This window comes from Heloderma suspectum, chromosome 4 (genome assembly GCF_057233095.1).
Source record: "Heloderma suspectum isolate Gila_16-S chromosome 4, 16-S_ref, whole genome shotgun sequence".
Classification (NCBI taxonomy): Eukaryota; Metazoa; Chordata; class Lepidosauria; order Squamata; family Helodermatidae; genus Heloderma; species Heloderma suspectum.
The window spans coordinates 145,654,906-145,674,998 of record NC_139461.1 but is presented as its reverse complement, the minus strand read 5'-3'; the positions used below and the strand labels follow the sequence as shown (position 1 = coordinate 145,674,998).

Here is a 20,093-nt window from a genome sequence, read left to right as displayed (position 1 = left end):
GAGCGGCGAGGCAACAGGCCTCCCAATGCATCAGTGCCCTCATGGGCTGCACGCATGCACACACGTTCTCACAGTGGGGAAAACACTGTGGCTCCAAAGAGTATGCAGCTGAAGCCTGGACTGGCTGATGCAGCACTTTCCTTTTCTGCATGCCAAGCTTTATGTGGCCACTAGTGCTGCTGCCTTCCTGGGGACTGTTTGGCGCCCCGGCTCTCCTGGTGCCCTAGGCCACCCCACCACCCACCACCTGCCATGCCCATAACATGCCCAGAATGTCAAAGAGTGCATAGCTAAACTAAGGAACTCATTGCCACAAGAACTGATGATGGCCACTGACCTGGGTGGTGTCAGGATTCTTTTTGCCCCCACTTAGGGATGGCGGAGAAATCCGCCACGGACTCCAATGAGGCTGGATTCTTTGGAATCCAGCCCCCCAGAGTCCATGGCAGAACGGACTACCCCCCCACACCACCCCAAATCCCCTCAGGACAGAACCTACCTGGCGGTGGCTGGTCCAGGTTGCCATCTTCGTTCCGCTGCCAGGCTGCAGAACAAAATGGTGTCCGGTGTAGGGGCCGCCATTCGCATCCCTGCCGTTGGCCGTGATTGGCTACGTAAATATTTACGTAGCCAATCACGGCCAACGGCAGGGACGCAAATGGCGTCCCCTACGCTGGACGCCATTTGCATCCGCAGACCAGCCGTGGCCGGAAGTCTGGCAGTGGCCGGAGCCGGCTGGCGGCTCTGCGGACTCCCTGCGGAGCGGAGCTGGCTGGGGAGGATTCCGGGGGGAGGACCGGATCGCCTCTCCCCGCCTGCAGATGCCCTGGACCAGAACGGGGTAAGTACACCCCTACCCCCACTGTAAGAGCCTCATGTGGTGCAGAGTGGTAGGCGGCAGTATTGCAACTGAAACTCTCCCCACGACCTGAGTTCGATCCCAGCGGAAGCCAGGTCTTGGGTAGCCGGCTCAGGTCAGCTCAGCCTTCCATCCTTCCAAGGTCGGTAAAATGAGTACTCAGCTTGCTGGGGGAAAGGTAATCATGACTGGGGAAGGCAATGGCAAACCACCCCGCTATAGTCTGCCATGAAAACACCAGCAAAAGTGGCATCCCTCTAGGAGTCAGCAATGACTTGGTGCTTGCACAGGAGGAACCTTTCCTACCCCCACTGTACTTCAAACGCCAAATCAAACACAGACAAGAGGCTTTAATCTCCAGCTTTTAATCCATTACTTCAATGGTCATACAGATGCAAATTCTCGGTGACTTCAGTGTACAAAAGAAATGCCTTCAGGGGGTTCAAGAGATAGCTCTGAAAGTTGCCCGCACTTTAAAGAAAAGGCAGGCTCACTATCCCTATCTTGCGCTCAGAGGCAACCCTGACAGGTGGCTTCAAAAGGGAAGCAGGCAAATGCATAGAGGGCCAGGCCATCAATGGCTACCAGTCCTGAGAGCTATATTCCATTGTCATGATCAGAGAGGCCACATGCCTCGACACCCGTTGCTGAAGAGCACAAGTTGGAGGGTGCTGCTGCATGCTTGTATTGCTTGCAGGCTTCCCATAGGTATGTGGTTGGACGTGGTGGAAAACAAGATGCTGGGTTAGATACACTTTTGGGCTCTTCTTATGTTCTCCCTCAGTCTTTGTGGGAACATTCAACAGGAAGCAGAAGCAATCTTGATTTTAGAAATTGGCAATGATGTGGCAGGCACTGCCATAACTTGAGATTTAATGTTGTGTTTTAAATATCTGGAAGAGAGTGATGAGCTGGGCAGCAGCTAACCTCTGATTTTACAGACAGGCAACAGAAACTTTTCTCACAAGGATGAGATTATCTTTTTACAGGATCACCATATCTGGACATTTTGGGGGGTATCCTCTTTGAATGCAACCAATGCAATTTGTTTGGAGGGCAATTCCACTGATATAACATCACAAAGTGATTCTCTTTCAAAGTCATGCTTATAAAATACATTGGTCCTTCTTTCAAACATAAAAATGTGTGCTCTCTCTTCCTCACAAGTTTTGATCCTGTGTCTCCCCCTAGGAACTGTTCATGCCCCCACAAGGAGGCCTGGCACAGCCTTCTTGAAGCACCCAGTCCTACAGAAGCAACAGCAAACATGAAGCAGAATACCTGACAGAGAGGCTGTGATAAAGCCTCTCTTCCCAGGTGTAAGGGTAGTTGCTGGATACCATGAAGTCCAAGGTCCCATGCTAAGCAGCGGTGGCGGCAGCCAAAGTGCCTCCCTGGAATGTTTTCCTCTCAGGGTTGCAGGAAAAACAACTGCAGTCACACTGTACAAATGACCAGCAAAGGCAGCCATTCAGCACAGACTGACACACCGTCTCATTAGAGGACACCGCTTTCTGCAGTGCTAGGCTCTGCCGCCTCAGCTCCCCAGATCTCTCCCGAGGTGAGGGCATGGCGGGGCGGAAGCAGTGAAGTGGGGCTTCAAATAAGAGCATGATTCTTCGTGAAAGTAGCTGCAACAAAGGACAAAACTAGGAGTGCCTGAAAATTAATGTGTCCAGAAGTTTAAAAGGCATGTTTAACAAGGCACTTTTAGGGGCAATTCATTACTAGGAAATGAATGTTGCATTCTTACCCAATAATCCTGCCACAATGCCTAAAATGAGAAGGAAGCTTACATTTTATTACAAGGTAATATCTTCTATAGTTGTACAAAAATATAACAGAGCTCAGTTCATCCTGTTGAACTCCAAATGATCTGTCTGTCATGTACCTTCCTGGGACAGACTTTCACATAAAGACTTCCTGTATTCCCCACATTCCCAGATGTGATACAGGGCCACATCACTTGAGAAGATTCACAGTCATCACAAATACTTCAGTTTTTTCTCAAATATCTGGACACTACATTATTGTGGTTTTTGATGCTGGTATGTCACATCTTAACACTGTTACTGAGTATTTGAGTGTAGAACATACTCTACAGTATTACATAGAAAGAGCCACTTAAAAAAAAAAAATCTTTACGTGACCGAGTCTCTGGGGAAGAGTGACAGTTTGCAGCAGTGATTTGGAACTACCGGTCCGAGGCCGCTGCTTCCTGGCCTAAATTTGGGGGCTGTAAATATTTAACCTTCTGAAACGCAACCTAACCCTAGAGAAAAGTAGAACAGCGTGTCATCAACATACCTATGACACCACACTAAAAAGCTGCAGACTATCACACCCAGCACTACATATAGATGTTTATAAGCATTAGAGCCTGATTTTCTTCCTTCCCTGTACTATACCATGTGTCAACTTTATCAATAACAAGGTATGAAGGTTTGACTGCTACAGAGGCAAAGGGGGAAAAGGTCAGGCCTAGAGGCCTGGAGTTTTTTGTTGGGAGGGGGTATCCCTGGGAGTAGTTTCATTTCCCCGGTTAAGTTTCAGTTTCATTTCCTGAGTTAAGTTTACTTTCTTCATGTTTGAAACAGTACTTTCAGTTTTGAGGGAGGAGGGTAAGAGAGCAAGAAAGCTAGGAAACGCAGAGTCAGGAAGAGCACAGCCTGAAGAGAGGGAGCAGGAAGACGCAGCCTGGAGAAGTCTAAGTACAGCTAGGGTAAAGGAACTTTTATTTTCTCGTAAAGGCCTTTTGTATCACTCAGCTCCACTGTGTAAATACCTTTAGTTGTGATTTGCTTGCTTTAATTTACCAGTAAATTGTTGTGGTTAAACCCTGTGTCTAGAGCATCAGTCACCCAATGCTCCCACATTATTGGAAAGGGGAAGGTAAAAGAAGGAAGGTGAGGCTCTTAAGGAGGCAGGAGATCCTTAAGGAGTTGCTCAGAGGATCTAGGTCATAAGAGGAACCCTGACAGAAGGTGTCCCAGATTATCTTAAATCCAAGTTTCAATTGACGTGTTATTTGATTTCAGCTTGGATGCTAACTTCACTCTGGTTGTGACAAACAGACTGATCATCAGTTTGTGATCCTGTTTGGCAACAGTGTCCCCTACATAACCCAAAAGAATACTCAAAGGGTCTAATGGTAGTTCATAATCAAAGATGTTCTTAATTACATCCACCAATCCTTTCCAAAATTCCATAAGTACATTGCATTCCCACTGCAGATGAGAATAATCTCATGTACGTTACTCCTATTTCCAAAAACCATAATGTTGCACCCAATACATTGTATTGAATTTTACTGGGGTCCCGTACCCTCTATAAGAACTTTTTAAATGACTTTTAAAATCTCAGCCACAATGGGCTCTCAGATAGCAATGATGTGCTCAGACAAACTTCATTAACTAATTACCACAAAAACAAATGAAAAATTTGGAAAGAAAATGCAAAGAAAAATGCAAAGAAAAGCTGAGAAGGAGCTCCCCAAAAGCTTTATGCTGAGGAACATTTCCCAAACCGCACTGCTCAGGCAGCGTGAAAGACAGCTTGGCAGAAAGGTGTTTGCCCACCCCTTGAGGTGTGTGCCTAGTAGAGGCTCCGCCCACTTGGAGAAAGGGGCCAAAAGCCAGCTCCCACCCCATGATGTTGCCCTACAGAGGTACAGAACTTCTAGGAAGGGCTGCACAGAGACCACGAAGAAGAAAATTGAGGGATTTGGGAGGGCGGGGGTCACGTATCTCATATCCATTTGCCAATTTAGCTAGAAATTGTTCAAAAACCTACTGTCATGAAAAGTTTCTCAGAATAATAAGTCAGAAGAACACTTCCTTTGTTGACACAAGAATCTTTTCAAAAAGCATCATCCTACTGAATTGATGGCTCCTAATATTCTCTAGCATGAATGAAGTTCCTTAATTTAAAAGAACACCATAATGGCCATTTCACTACTCCCATTTTAAGGCACACATATTACAGTATGTTCAGGAAGGGCTCTATTCAAAGAATTCTGCAAACCTTCCATTATTTGGCCACATTGTGCTGTCCCCAAAAGGTCTCTCTCTCTCTCTCCCCCATACACACACACACACACGCACAATCACTATATCACCTACAACAACATGTTAGTTGTGAAGTATGAGAGGAAATGATCTTTTCAACCTGTCCAAAGAAGGAGAAACTTTAGAAGTGGTTTGCTGACCACTGGTAGGTGAATTTTTCCTTTTAATTCATTATATTTGGGGGTTCAAACATAAATGAATAAAATATATATCATCCCCAACTGGGCAGCTTCATTATTGAAGCTGGTACTGAAGTTGCAAGTACATTTATATCACCTCTATTTGTACTTGTAACTTTTTTCTGGATACTCTGGGTGACTTACTCTTACAGAGTTCATCAATCCGACTTTATTTGGAATGCTCCAGAAATGCATATAGAAAGTGTAGGAACCCCCCCCCCCCAATCAAATACTTGACCCAACCAGGTTTGTATCCTGCTCCACGTGTCCTGTATCTCTTGATTTCATCCGTTACAGGCAGATAGTTCAAAGGAGAAAGCTCAGGCAAATTAGCAGTCCATTTGCTTTCCAGTTATTTACCAGTTCTTTTCTTCCATGATATATTACAAAGTTGATCAGTTAATATTTTAAGCATGCTCTCTATTATTTATATCCAGCAGTTCAGATTTTGATTCATTCTGTTCATAGCAAGAGACCATACTATGGCTTTGTATTTCCTTCTCTAAGGGGGTTACATCACAAAGCTGATGCAGAATAGTGACTAGGAGTGTGGCTTGAACTTCACCTCTGCCATAAACTCAGTAGGTGGTCTTAAGCAAGTCCCCCCTCTCCATCAGTAATATGAAAAAATAATAATGCTGGCCTATCTTGCAGGGTTGTTGTAAGGCTTGTAACAAGATACAGTATAAGAAGCATATTGCCCCTCCCCCCTGAAGATTCCTCTAGGTGGTGAGCCCTACGTGTGAGAAACTGTGGAGAATTTCTCTTGTCCCTGGAGAAATTTGGTGAAATTGTGCAATTTCTGCCCACAAATAAGATGGAGAATTTCAAGAAGCCATCTGAACACAGCTCTAATGAATTTGTATTATTTTAAAAATGGGTTTTGCGGTGTAAATGTTTCCCCTGAATGTTGCTGCCAAACATTCAATGCAAAGAGGACCGGGCAACTTTGCCGGGGTGTGTGTGTGTGTGTGTGTGTGTGTGAAATTTGATCCCCAACTAAATCAAATTACTTTTAATCCATCTACAGGGCAATTTTATGCATGCGTACTCAGAAGAAAGCCCCATTAACTTCAAAGGGACTTACTCCCAGGTAAGTGTATAGGTTTACAGCCTTAATATATTTTCTGTTAAAACCTTTTCATTTGTGTGTGTGAGGGGGGTTGTTGTTGTTGACCTGGTTATATAACATCAGCGTGATTCCCCCCCCCCCTTCAATTTCTTTAGGCTGTAATCCTATGTACACCTATCTGGGAGCCACCCTGAGCACAGTGGGACTTTTGACTAAACATGCATCGAAGTGCAATCGAAGTGCATTTCTGGAGTATTCAACTCCTACACCTGAAGAAGAGTTCCATGTAACTCTTCCTGCAACCACATTTTGTGGTTATATTTCCAGCAACCACATTTTGAACGTGGGTTGGCCCCAGTAACTTCGCTTCATTTGCTGTTATTTAGAGGTAGCCTTTGTAACCTCATCCCTACTTCAAGTTAGTTCTGTCTCTTGGCCAACTTGACCCTGCATGACCCTGCCCTGGAAATGATCCATACGGAGAATTTCTGTACCACCAATGGCAAAGAAGCCTCCCAAAGGTTTGGTGAGGAAGCTCTTCACACGTGACTGGCTGCATCCATGGAGCAAGCTAGACATGAGGCACAGAGGGAGTTTTCCCATGCAAGACCAGTGTGCTGGTGCAGAGACAGGCCTTAAAACACTTGATAGTGTATCTTTCTTTCCCCAGTATTGTCGGACTCCCAAGGCTGACAAATTGCTCAGTCAAAGAGTGTAATAGGACCTTAAAAGAGGAACAAGACACAGGTATGACGATGCAGAATACAGACAGTAACAGTCAGCATGGAAGTAAGAAGAACCTTATTCCCAAGGGACAGAACAGGTGCTTGAGGCCATCAATTGATCATCTGTGAAGAGGGTTGGGAGAGAATTCATCACCATCTGCCTGCTGTGTGCTGCAAGACAGCCTTGTGACCAAGGCAGCGGAGTTTCCCCCTTCCATCAGCATTGCAGAAAAGCTCAAACAATGGTGGAGAAACAACAAGGTTGCATTGTCATTAAGGCGTAGGGAGAATGACTCACTGCAACCACTAATATACTGTCCAGGCTGCTGGTAAACAAAAAAACCCCAAACCCTCCTAGCTTTTGAAAATGCAAATGCAACATTATGAAAGCATGACTGCTGAGCCACCAGTCCTGAGTCATAGTCAGGACAATATCGGAGTGTTTTGAAGAGGGCCACATTTATCCAGACTGCATGCTCAGAGCCATAATCTGCCTCTCTTTTGCGGGAGATGGCCCACAGATGACCGAAGGCGCAGCAGAAGCCTTGGCCTAGCAACACACCTCCAAGAGAAGCCCGAGTGGCCCTTGAGCAGAAGGGCAGCCCTTCCTGGGGACCCCTCTCTCCCCTTCAGTGCTGATCCCATTTGCCACTTCCTCCCCATTCCACTGTCATGCTGCTGTTTTCAGTCATCTTCCCCCTCTGAGAAGGTTCGTGCCACCTTCTTCCTCGGTGAGCCGTCCCTGCTGGTGTTCTCATTTCCCTTCCTCAACTGCCATCACGCTCCTCTCCAGCTGCTTACTGCTGGAACTGTATGTCAGTGGAAAATGTGGCCAGAGTGGAGTGCAGGAGAAGGCAGGCTTCTGAGGGACTTCTCCTCTTGAAATCCAGAGATTCGGCACAAAGATCATTTCAAAAGTCATTGGGACCCTGCGCCTTCACACACCTATAGTTGTAGCTGGCCACAACTGTGACCTGACCTGCCATGCCATGCCATGCCATGGGTGAGGTGTGCAGCAGATGTTGAAATAACTCATGCAGAAACATTGAACACTGTGGGGCGGGGGCGGACAGAATACCCCAAATACAGCATCAGCTGCAAAACCAGTGATACGGGGTCAAGCCAGGGGCGAAGGGGCGTGGTGTCAAAATACGGACCTTGGCTGTGCTGCTGACATTCCTGCCGTGCTAAGGCCGCTCTCTTCAGTCATGGGTGTGGTGCATGCAGGGCGGCTCTCTCCCTCTGCACGCGTGCCTCCCTTTCCTCCTCATTTGCTGAGGATGTAACACCTCCGAGTACTTAGCATCTGCCAGAGAACCACTTGGCAGGAGCAGCGAAGCTGAACTCCAGGCCCTTTGGGAACTCTCACCCCCACAGGAATAGAAGCAGCCCAGCTGCAGAGTGGTAGGCTGCCCTGGCAGGGGTGACCCCAAAGGGAGGAACGCCAGAGGGGAGGTGCCCATTTCAGTCACCCCTTCGGAATGCCACAAGAGCGGGGCCACTGCCCCTGTTTAGCTTAATACCTGGTGTAGCATGTACGGGAGGCGCTCCCAGGTGAGAGCAGGGAGGAACTAATGATAGAGCTTGCACGTGTGTCCGTGTGAAGGAAGGGGCTTGCGTTCCCTGAGCTTTATGAGCTATTGTTGGTTTGTTCTAGGGGAGAGACGGGTCTTAATGGCTGAGCGTGTTAGAGTTGCTTTTGCTGATCAGGGTGGGAGCCTTGTGGAGCTTAGAAGCGGGATTCCCTCTGGTTGAGGGTCAGGGGGGAGATGGGATTGTAGCATCCCTATTTTCCCTAATTATTCAGTACATTTATATCCCACTTTTCTGCCAAGAATGGTGCTCAAGGTGGCTAACAATAATAAAATACAGAGCAAGACAAAACCTTGGTTAAAACATAACATGAAAACAAGTCAGTTAAAAGCACAACCGCCCGAGACAAAGCCAGCACCCAGCCCATTCAGCCCCCTTCTGCAGCGGACCAGTTTACATGCCAAAGGCCTGCCTGAATGAAGAAAGCATGTACCTGCTGGCACAAAGATGACAAAGAGGGAGCCAACCTGGCCTCCTTCGGCAGGGAGTCCCGGAGCATCCCCACCCAACGTGCTTCGGACGGCAATGGGACTGAACGACGGGCCTCTCTCGAAGACCTTCAAAGCCAGGCAGACTTGTACAGGAGATTGCAGTCCTCCAGTGAGCCTGGTCCCGAATCACATAGGGCTTCAAAGGTCATAAGCAGCACTTTAAAGTGTGCCTGGAAACAGACTGCTAGTCAGTGGAGCTGTTGTATACATGCTCCCTGTAACCAGTCCCAGTCAGCAATCTAGCCACAGCATTCTGGACCAGCCAAAGTTTCCAAACAGTTTCCAAAGGCAGCCCCACATAGAACGTGATACAGTAGCCAAAATGGGATATAATTAAAGCATGTTGTCACTGTGGCCAGATCCAACATCTCTAGGGATGGGTACAGGTGGCACATTAGCCTCAGCTGTGCAAATGCTCTCGTCACCACCAACAAGACCTGGGCAGTGGGCATCCAGGTTCAGGACCAAGTCCAGGAGTACACTCAAACTCTGAGCCTGAGCCTGAGTCAGGGCAGGGGATGGGGTGGGGTGACCCAATCCAGCATAGGTTGAGTTCCCAGAGAAGCACCTACGTTGTGCTTTTTTAGGAGCCGGGTGAAGACCTTCTTATTTTCCCAGGCATTTTAGTCTTCCCGTTTCTGTTATTTTAAGACTGTTACTGCATTTTAAAACTTTGCGCTGCTGCTAGGTTTTATTTTGGTTTTTATTTTTATTTTATACTGTCGTTTTAAACTTTAAAACTGTTATATTGCATTTTATCATGTATATTTTATGGTTTTAATTTTTGTGAACTGCCCAGAGAGCTTCAGCTATTGGGTGGTATATAAATGTAATAAATAAATAAATAAATATTCCCTGATCTGCCTTTTGACTAAGCAGGAGCACCTCTGTCTTGTCTGGATTATAAACTTCAATCTGTTTGCCCTCATAAAGTCCATTGCCAACATCAGACACCAGTGCAGAACCAGAACAGCTCCTTTGGATTTGGATGGAAAGGAGAGAGAGAGAGAGTTGGATGTTCTCAGCATGCTGATGGCTCCCAAAACTCCAGACAATCTCTCCCAGCGGTTTCATGCATGTGTGAAACAGCATGGGGGATAAGACGGAACTAACAAGACTAACATACATAACTAAGGGCGCAACCCTATGCATGTTTAGGCAGAAAAAAGTCCCGCAGCTCCCAGCATGCCCCAGCCAGCCCTTTTTCTGCCTAAACATGCATAGGGTTGCGCCCTTAGTTTAGCTAAGAACCACAGGCAAGCAGACACAGTGTCGAATGAGGTTCCCCTGCACCACCGTCTAGAATTGATGCTCCAAGAAGGGCCAAGAGCCACTTGCTAGGGCTGAATCCATACAGCAGAAGCAACCAAACAATTATTTATTCACATTGTTAGAAACTCCAGGCCAGCACGTGCTGGGTGGGATTTTGACTCCCGAACCCCACTGCTGGCTGATTCAGTGAGGTTAAAACACAACCAAAGGGCTCCGTTGTGGGTTCCATCATATACAGAGGCTTGCGGCCTGTGATACTGGAGGCAGCACAGACTAGTGGCCATTGATCGCCCTGTCCTCCATGAGTTTTTAAAATCCCCTTTTAAAGCCTTCCAAGCTGGTAGCTACTTTGTGGTAGTGAACTCCATAGTTTAACTATGCATGCACCGTGTGAAGAAGTCCTTCCCTTTATCTGCCCTGAATAATCAGATGTTCTGTCTGTTTCACTGGTTTAGCATCCTATCGATGTATACCTGGCACAAAGGAGGGCTGGTCCCACTTTTCCTCTTAAAATACAAAATACCAGTAGCACAATGGCAGGCCAAAAGGCATACAATGAAAGATGACAAAATAGTCTCTGCAGATAGATCTTATTTTTTAAACCCATCATAGACTGGTTTCTTTCTTGCTCCACGCTCTGCAGGGCACGTGGGGGCCACCTCCTTCCAGAGATCATGAAACCAAATGATTCAGGAACATTTATTTTAAGCAAGCTATTCTTAAATGGTAGGATCAGGTTTTACTCCCAGATGGTTGGGAAGTTTTTTAAATGAGCTTGGGGGCACTGCAGGAGTCAGGGATGCACCACTGGAGGACATAAACAAACTGGCCATCTTCTTCCCCCAAGTCATTTCTTGATGGGCAACATCCACCAAATTTAGTACCTGCATCTCAGAGAATTGAGAGTAGTGCTTTTGACCTACTACTGAAGCTCTTTATTCTGGACACCTCCTGTGAATGAAATTGGCTAAAACCAGGTGGTCCCAGTAATTTCACTCACAGTAGGAGCTGCGGGTGAAATTCCTCTATGTACAACAGAAAGGTGCTTTTCTGAACTTTCCAACTGAACTTTGGGAATGCAGAGAAAGGTAACATACAGTCAAGAAGGGTAAAGGAACTTCTACAAGAAAAAAGAGAGGGAGAGAAATTTCATGCGTAGGGCAAGGCTGTGCAGCAAATATTGTTTGCACAAAAATTGTGTTTTGGTAGCAAAATGTCCCCCAATTCCTCGTTGTTCACCTATTCTGGAGCATTCACATGGTGTTTGCTGCCTGCTTGGCTGCTGTTTCAGTGTCATGTTTTTTAATGTTTTTTTTCCTTCAAGCTGACCCCTTGCCAAGTGGGGATGACGGCATGATGGCATCATGACACTACATTAGGATGGCATCATGAAACCAATTCAGGAGGACATATGGTTTGCCCCTGTTCACACATCCTCCCCTGGAATCAGGTCAGCCCTGATAATCATGAGAGACGCAACTTAATACAGCATCCCCCAACCTGGTGCCCTCCAGATGTTTTGGACTACAACTCCCAGCATTCCTGACCATTGGCCATGCTGGCTGGGGCTGATGGACATTGAAGTCCAAAACCACGGGAGGGCACCAGCTTGGAGAAGACTGGCAAATTATTAGTATGATGTAGGGCTTCATGCAGGCAATTCCCCCATAAGCCTTTTTCCCCCCGTGCACTCATCCTGGACATTGAGGCAGCTGATGAATCTTTGGAGGGAACTCAAAAGACATTATCAGGATGAACAAGCAGCATCTGGTCTCTTGGCAGCTGCTATATTGTCCAACTCAGCCTTCCGTTCTTCCCTACTCTCCCCTCCCCCAAAGCATGGTGATGATGAGATGGTGGCATTTCTACATGAGGCTTTTAACCCACCACTTTACCGAGGCGTCTGCTTCCGGATTCTTTGTGGGATCAAGATTGGCTCCATTAGATGTGTTTTTTCAGGGGGGGGGGTCCTTCTCTGCCTTTCTATATGCTCCATTACACAGCCATCAGGTGGCTCTGGGGTGTAGTGGAATTGCGCAAAGATATCAAGGTTTCATGCCACCATTCAGGGAAGTACCAGACTTTCCTTGTTAGGGAAAAAAAGTCACTATAATGGTTGCAAAGCATGCGAGAGGCTCTGGAGGATGACGACATCATGTAAAGCACCCACAAACTACTGTGAGTGAGGAATCACAAGTGCACAATAAATGCCTCATATAGAAAGGCTTAGTGAGAGTGATGAAATGATGAGGTGTTTTCTGTTAGCTTCCAAATCCCGGGAAGTACTAGTTCCCCTCTACTCAGCACTAGTTAGGCCTCATCTGGAGTACTGTGTCCAGTTCTGGGCACCACACTTCAAGAAGGATGGAGACAAGCTGGAGAGGGTCCAGAGGAGGGCAACAAAGATGATCAGGGGACTGGAAACAAAGCCCTATGAAGAGAGGCTGAAAGAACTGGGCATGTTTAGCCTTGAGAAGAGAAGACTGAGGGGAGATATGATAGCGCTCTTCAAGTACTTGAAAGGTTTTCACAGAGAGGAAGGCCAGGATCTCTTCTCGACCATGCCAGAGTGCAGGACACGGAATCATGGGCTCAAGTTACAGGAAGCCAGATTCTGGCTGAACATCAGGAAAAACCTCCTGACTGTTAGAGCACTATGACAATGGAACCAATTCCCTCGGGAGGTGGTGGGCTCTCCCACACTGGAGGCATTCAAGACGAGGCTGGACAGCCATCTGTCAGTTGCTCTGACTTGGATTCCTGCACTGAGCAGGGGGTTGGACTCGATGGCCTTCTAGGCCCCTTCCAACCTTACTATTCTATGATTCTATGATCATTGCTCCCACTTGGATGTGGAGAGCAAGGGATCCAGGAGGCCGCGGCTGCTCCTTCTCACCACCACCCTTGTCTGGGCCAGAGCAAGAGGCAGGTGAATGAGCAGGTGGCAGTGGCAACGAAGAACCGCAACTCTAGGGTGGTCTTGCCCATGGGCCCCTCCTGGGGCATTGGGCTTCAGCAGATGCCCGGCCATGCCTACCCTTGCTGCCAGCCCTGGGTCCAACGCCTTCCAAATTATGATCTTCAGGAGGAGGACACTCCTGAACATAACCAATTTTAACCTCTGTTCTCCAGTGTTGCAAAGTAGTTCTGCTTTCCAAGATTGGGGTATAATAACACTTCACAAAACTCCTGTGATTTAGACCTAATCAAAAATATTTTTTAAAGAATTTGCCTTAAAGGACTGTACAAAAGCTTATTCTCTCCAGACAGCCTCTCAGTGTTAGCGAGTTATGTGGAGAAACTAGTATGCTGGTAGAAAAATTCTAGCATAGCCTTGTTCATGTGATGCTAACTTTCCACGTGCAGGGAGGTTTTGAACTGGGAAAACTTCTGGTCATGTGGTCAACTACTTGTGTTCTGAAGTGGTATTACTACCCCAATAAGTCAATACCATGTAATTCTTTGGGTTCCTTCACACGGAGCTTTTATCCTACTATTGAGATTGCTCCTTCACGGAAGTTTGCGGGTTCTTTACATGACACCCTGATCATTCAAGGCGTCTCCTGCACTAAATGCCCTTTGCTCCGTTTTTAAATAGGTCACAGATAATGAGCTATCAAATTACCCCGTTGTGTTCCGCTTGAGTTCCCTTCGTGAAAAGAGGAAAAGCGGCAAGAAGAGGAGCGAGATCAATGAAAGATAATGGAAGACTCAGATACAGGGGGGAGGCGGGGAGGGAGTTGTTGCGATCCTGCATTTAAAACAGAAGCAGAAAGCCCCGTTTTAAATGTGGGATTTTAGGCTGGTGTAGAGATGCCTCATTGAATGAGTAGACTGGCTGTTGGTATTGTCTCCCAATGTCAGAGAAAAAGCCAAAAGAAAGGAGAGATTCATCAGAATGTGTTTGTTTATTTGCCTGTTTTAAAAAGTGGCATTGCAAAGACTTCCCATTTGTGACAAAATCTGTGGGAAAGCAATCACCACATTTTTTGAAAAGCATGCAGGATAAGTATCTCCATTTACTATAGTGATTAAAAATGTCACTGAGAAAGACAGTGCAAAGAATGACCACAAGGAGGCAGTAAACGCTGCAAACATTGTGGCAGGAGCTTTTGGAATTGTTTTTTTTGTAGCATTCCAACTGCCCCCGTGCAGAGGGACCATTTTCTGTTTTTAAATGGACGGTAACATGCCCATGGCCAAGGTAAGGACCACACTGAAAACCATACAGGGCCAAGACCCAAACAAAGCTCAGACATACGGGGCCAGGTTCTAGGTCTGGACCTGCAGTGGGAGAAGTGGGGCACGGTGTGGCAGCCTTCCCCAACTTGGTGCCCTCCAGATGTGTTGGATTACAGTGCCAATCATCCCCAGCCACCACAGCAATGACCCTTCTGGCTGGGAATGATGGGAGTTGTGGCCCCCCACATGTCGGCTGGGGGAGGCTGCTCTATGCAAGAGCACCCATGTGCAGAAGCTACGGATGCAGTGAGAAAAGGCTGTCACCGTGACAGGAACAGGAATGCTCAGTCTTCCTCAATAAATCCCTGGAGTTGGGGGTTTCTTAGGGTTATATGTCAACGTAACGTATTTTGACCTATCAGGAAAGCTGACAAAAACGTGCTATCAATGTATATTGTCTGACGTACACAATCTGTTCTTAAATAAAACTCACCCCCAAATTAAAAGATTTTCAAAGCTTCTGTGAAGTCAAGAAACTGCTCTGAAATGGGTGAGCCTTCCAGGCTGCCTCGTGCAGCTTTCAGAAACACATTCGGCTTTGGGCACATTTATTGCATACAGCCCAGGCATCCTCCCTTGAGGCTGAGCTGCTAAAAATAAATCACGTTATCCCAGCACTGGGTGCACTATATCTCACACCTGAGAAATAGTGACTCTGTTCTGCTGTGAACAGCCAGCGCTGCAGCACATTTCTATAAGGGACTGATGTCATCTGGCCGTGCTTCCGGCCATTCAACGGCCACGTGCCTCCATGCTGCAGCCCCACAGCCCTCCTGCCCCCGCTGCTGCCAAGCGATGCACCTCAGCAAGGGCGTGGGAGACCGCCTTCCCCTGTGCTCAGCGGCAGCTGCCGATGACTGACAATTGCACCACATGAGCAGTGCTTGTGGGCTAAGTTATGGCGGAGATCAGTGGCGCAAGGGTAAGCGGCAGTCTTGGGCCTTCGTAGACAAGGGACCTAGACCCATGGAATGTGGAGCTACCCATCCAAGGACAGGCAGCTAGCCGTAATTAATGGGAAGAAAAATTGTGATGAGAAATGAAGTCTGCAAGATTAGCAACTTCATACCTTCAAATACATACACTGGAACAGGGCCTTGGAACCATTATGAGATTTTTTTTTTCCTCCAGATGTCATGAGTGCTAGAAACATACTTGAGAAATGAAGCTCAGGAATCCCTTGAAGTGATCATTTTAACAAACTGCTTGATATAACTTTACATTCTGACACATGCAGGATTTGTTTGGGCTGTGGGTGTGTGAATAATCACAGATCACAGAAGGATGAGACGCCTGTGCTGGAAAAAAATAGCACAAAGCGTTGTTGCTGCCTGTATGAATGAAGGGTGGCTGGACCTGCCCACCACATACTTCTCCCCCCACCACCCGCCCCCACCCGCGTGAGCCATGCCTCCTGGTGATTCTCCCGTGCTTGGCCAGAACAGGGACTTGTGCTTTGCTTTGCTGTGGCAGGGGAGGCTTTGCCCCTCTTGTACATGAAAGACGTGGAACCTAAACAATTTATCTCCATGCTGTCCTACCAACAACACATAAAGGATATTCTGTGCACAGACAGAAAGCTCTTTCAGTCTGGCAGTTCTGTTGTGGTAGACGTCTTCAGATGAGGCTGGCAAGAGCAGCCCTTTAAGTTCGGCTGAAGAACAAAAATGCAGGCCCGTCTCACAATTAAGCACAGCATCAAACTGAGAAAGGATCAATTGAGCCTAGAGGAGAAAGCTCCCCATGTGACAGATTCCAGAAAGTACGTGATACACCATGCCCAGAGCTAGTACATGCCTGCTGTGTTTCCCAGTACATGATTAATTTGACTCAGGGCAGCAGGCTGCAGGCAAGGAATCTGCAGCACAGGCTGGAAAGTTTTAACTCTTGGAAGGCTGGATGTGCAGCTGAACAGGAAACAGAAACAAAGAGAGGGAAGCAGGAGGAGAGGGAGAGGGAGGTGCGGAGATTTGTGAACGGCCAAGCCTTGGGCGAAAAAACAAAGCCCCAAAGTAGATGAAAAAGAATCTATTCTCACGACAGCAGCTTTGCTCTCCTCTTCCCCAAAGTGGCCTCTTCTTCTCAGAGCCCCTTTGCATTGAACACAGGGACTGAGCGGTGTCCCCGGTTTGGACAACCGTCTCATTTCATTCCAGTTGCCATCGTATGTCCTCCAGCACTTCCTTGTTTTCTCACTGTTGGACCGTAAGTGGGAGAAAAAGAGATGTTCCTCCATCTACTGCCTGGGTTTTTAGCTGTGGACAGAGTAGATAGATTCCATATTTTAGCCTCTTTAACTGAAGAGGAAGAGCAATTTTGCAGTATTACTCAGAAGCAGATTGATGGAGCCACGACACCAACAGAACAGAGCTAAGAAAGAGCTGCAGAAGTAGGCTTGTGATACCGTTTCTTAAACTGTGGGCTGATCCAAATGTCACATTATAAGTGGGTGCAATGGTAGCCTCATGGCGACTTCTCCCTTGCAGCATACTCTTGGGAAGGGGCAATTTGCAGCTGACACATTGCCGTGTGGTGTGGGCGCGCGCACATGCTAAATCCTTCCCCTGCCAGTTATTTGTCTCCTGAAACTGCAGCTAAACCAATTCTCCACACACACCCCTCAAACATTCCAGATGTTTGTTGTGAGGTAGACATGGGTCTGGAATCTGGAAAGGGTGGAGAGAGACACAAGGCTGATCTAAAATGCTGGAAGGACTTCGGGTGCTTCCACATCAGGCCTTTATCCTGCAATCACCCTGCTTCAGAGATGGAATTTTACACGGGGATCCAGATGTTGCTATCTTACATTTGTAACCTTCTCACGTTTTCCCACCGCTTCTTCCCTCTCTTTTCTTACCAGAAAAAAACATTAAGGAAGAATAGAGGAAATAGCTGCACCATGCCTTCTGACTGTTAGCACTAGGAGCCTCCCATATGGAAGCAGCCTTTCTCTGTTTATATTATATGCCTACTCAAGCTGCTTGCCCCTAAGAATATCCACCATTGGTTGGTCTTTTGTTACACATGTTTGCATGTATTGTGTAGTTAGGGCCCGAGTATTGTGAATACATGAGTACCTTACACCAATACATTAGTGTGAACATATTGAGTTATTGGTGAAGAACCCAGCTGACCAGCACAGACATAATATGGGATGGGAAGAAGCCAGGTCCCACAAGCAAAATCTCTCTAGATTGCGCGATACAAATAAACTGACAGCACTTTTAAAGGAGCAACACATTGGCTCCAAAAGGTCAGCCTTTGGCCTTTTGGAGAGCCAGCAGCCTGGAAGCAGAGGTGGCCCATTTGCCAGTAGGCCAGCTGCAGGGTAATAGTAGCAAGAGAACTATGGGAACACCATGGGGAGGGGATTCTCCCACAATTCCGATTTCTATGCCAAGGTGGCATTTAAGGGCCATGAGGAAGATGTCTCAAATGCCTGACAGATGACTGGCCAGGTCCAAGAGCAACACCATAAGAATCCAGATGAATCTGTAGCAGGCCCAATGACAGTCCCAGACCCTTCCCCGTAAGAGGTGAGAGCTCTTGTTCCTTCGGAATGGACAAAGAGGGAGCCTTGCCAAGGGTGCATCTATTTTGAGGCTCACCACCACTGAGGCCTGAGAAGACTTGGGAAAGGTACGACATGGGGGTGCTTCAACTTCATGTGTTGTTGCTTATTCGGTCAGCCACTTCTGACTCTTCGTGACTTCATGGACCAGCCCATGCCAGAGCTTCCTGTCGGCTGTCGCCACCCCCAGCTCCCCCAAGGTCGAGACCGTCACCTCCAGAATATCATCCATCCATCTTGCCCTTGGTCGGCCCCTCTTCCTTTTGCCTTCCACTTTCCCTAGCATCAGCATCTTCTCCAGGGTGTCCTGTCTTCTCATGATGTGGCCAAAGTACTTCAGGTTTGCCTTTAATACCATTCCCTCAAGTGAGCAGTCTGGCTTGATTTCCTGGAGTATGGACTGGTTTGATCTTCTTGCAGTCCAAGGCACTCATGATAAATAATTGGTTGGATTCCCAAGAGGAGAGGTCCCTCCGCAAGAGGACTACTTGGTCCATCCACGTGATTTCTGGGGATCCCCCTCTCCTCCCCACCCTCACCATATCACAGCTCCCCCCTTTCAGCAGGGTATCTTGGCTCACTGCGCAGCATTTTCAGGGGACTGGAGGGGCTGCCATGGGAAGGAGGGGATGAGGAAGTCCACTTTCCCCAGTGCAATTAATCCAGCATAAATCTGGATCCAACCCATTGACATGTGGACCCCACCCCAAGAAATGTTGCTTATTTTATTGAAATTCTTTTGATTTCTTTAAAAATCCCTCAGATAGGTTGCCTAAGAAGGCGTCCCCAGATTTGCTTTACATGTTGCTTTAAGTGTAATTTTAGCTGAAAATGCTAATAAATAACAGGAAGCGTGAAATCCCTCACGCCAACTGCCAAGGTGCTGACCTGACATCTCCTAAGGCAGTCCTTTGGCTAAACTTCATACGAATGAGCAAAAACAGTTTTATAATTTGTTGTAAACCACTTTGGGATTTTAAAAATGGGAAGTGGTATAGGAATACTTTAAAATAAATAAATAATATATATTGCTATCCAGCCTTTCTGCCTCCAAGGTTGCTGACAGTAAGGAAACATTAAACAAAAATATATGTTTTGTGTGGGTTTTCTGAGTTTTTTAAAGGCAGTAGTGATTGATGAAAGCTCTGGGGGGAATGATGACATGGAATGCTCCCCCTGCCCCCCGCCGCAGGCCCTCGGTGTCTCCGCTGCTGCAGCAACAGCAGCGGCTGTTCCCCTCCCCACCCAGAGCACCTACTAGCTAGCAGCCAGAGCCAGGTAGCACCTTACATTTTGGCCCCTTGGGATCCGGAGGGTCCGCAGCTCTTCCCTTTTCCCAGTGGAAGAGATGACGGAGGAAGGGTCTGGAGGACGATTACATAAAATGTCCGCTCCCCAAGGCCCCCGGTATTGCTGTAGTGGTGGTAGCTCTTCCAGCTCCTGGTCTTTGCAGGTTCCGAGGAGACCATACGGGGAAATGGCCCTTCTCGACACCTCCCCAGAACTGTGTTCCTAGCATTCAGGGACAGTAGCATCAGATGTTTTGGTCCCTAGGGCTTGCGAGGCCTGCTTCTTCTTGCCAACCAGATGCTCATCTGAATGCCATAACAAAATGCTGAGTTCCACTATGCCGGAAGCCGGGGCTTTCCCCTCCCACGCCATCTCCCTAGAAAAGGGTTCAGCAGGTTCCCCAGCACCATCTCTGCCCTTACAGGGTCGAGGCGAGGCAGAGCAGCACGGGGGCCAAGTGTGCAGGGAATGGTCTTCTCACTGCGACCTTGAGAGGTCTTCCCAAGGTGCTTCCCAGCCATTCAGAATGTATTTTTGGCCAGCATGTAAAATCAGGAAGCATTTCGTCTCAACGTGCATCATTTTATGTTGTCGTAATTACACTGAACCTCAGCTGCCATTCAGTTGTCCATTCACCCAGTTTGGAGAAATCATTTTGGACCTCTTCGTCATCTGCGTTGGCAAGGCAGCTCCCTCGCAAAATGTGCCCAGTCTGAGGAGACACCGGTCGCT

The 20,093-nt window shown here is 47.4% G+C and overlaps 1 protein-coding gene across 1 annotated transcript in view; it reads left to right on the top strand.

Annotated features, from left to right (window-relative positions):
• Positions 1-3,485: 3,485 nt before the first annotated feature.
• The window catches only part of LOC146347514 (uncharacterized), a 59,137-nt gene continuing 42,529 nt past the window's right edge, over positions 3,486-20,093 (top strand). Inside the window, exons 1-2 of the mRNA XM_084850837.1 lie at positions 3,486-3,581; positions 6,136-6,198. Coding sequence (XP_084706963.1) covers positions 6,145-6,198 — 54 coding nt within the window. The 5' untranslated portion in view covers positions 3,486-3,581; positions 6,136-6,144. The remainder of the gene's footprint in view (positions 3,582-6,135; positions 6,199-20,093) is intronic.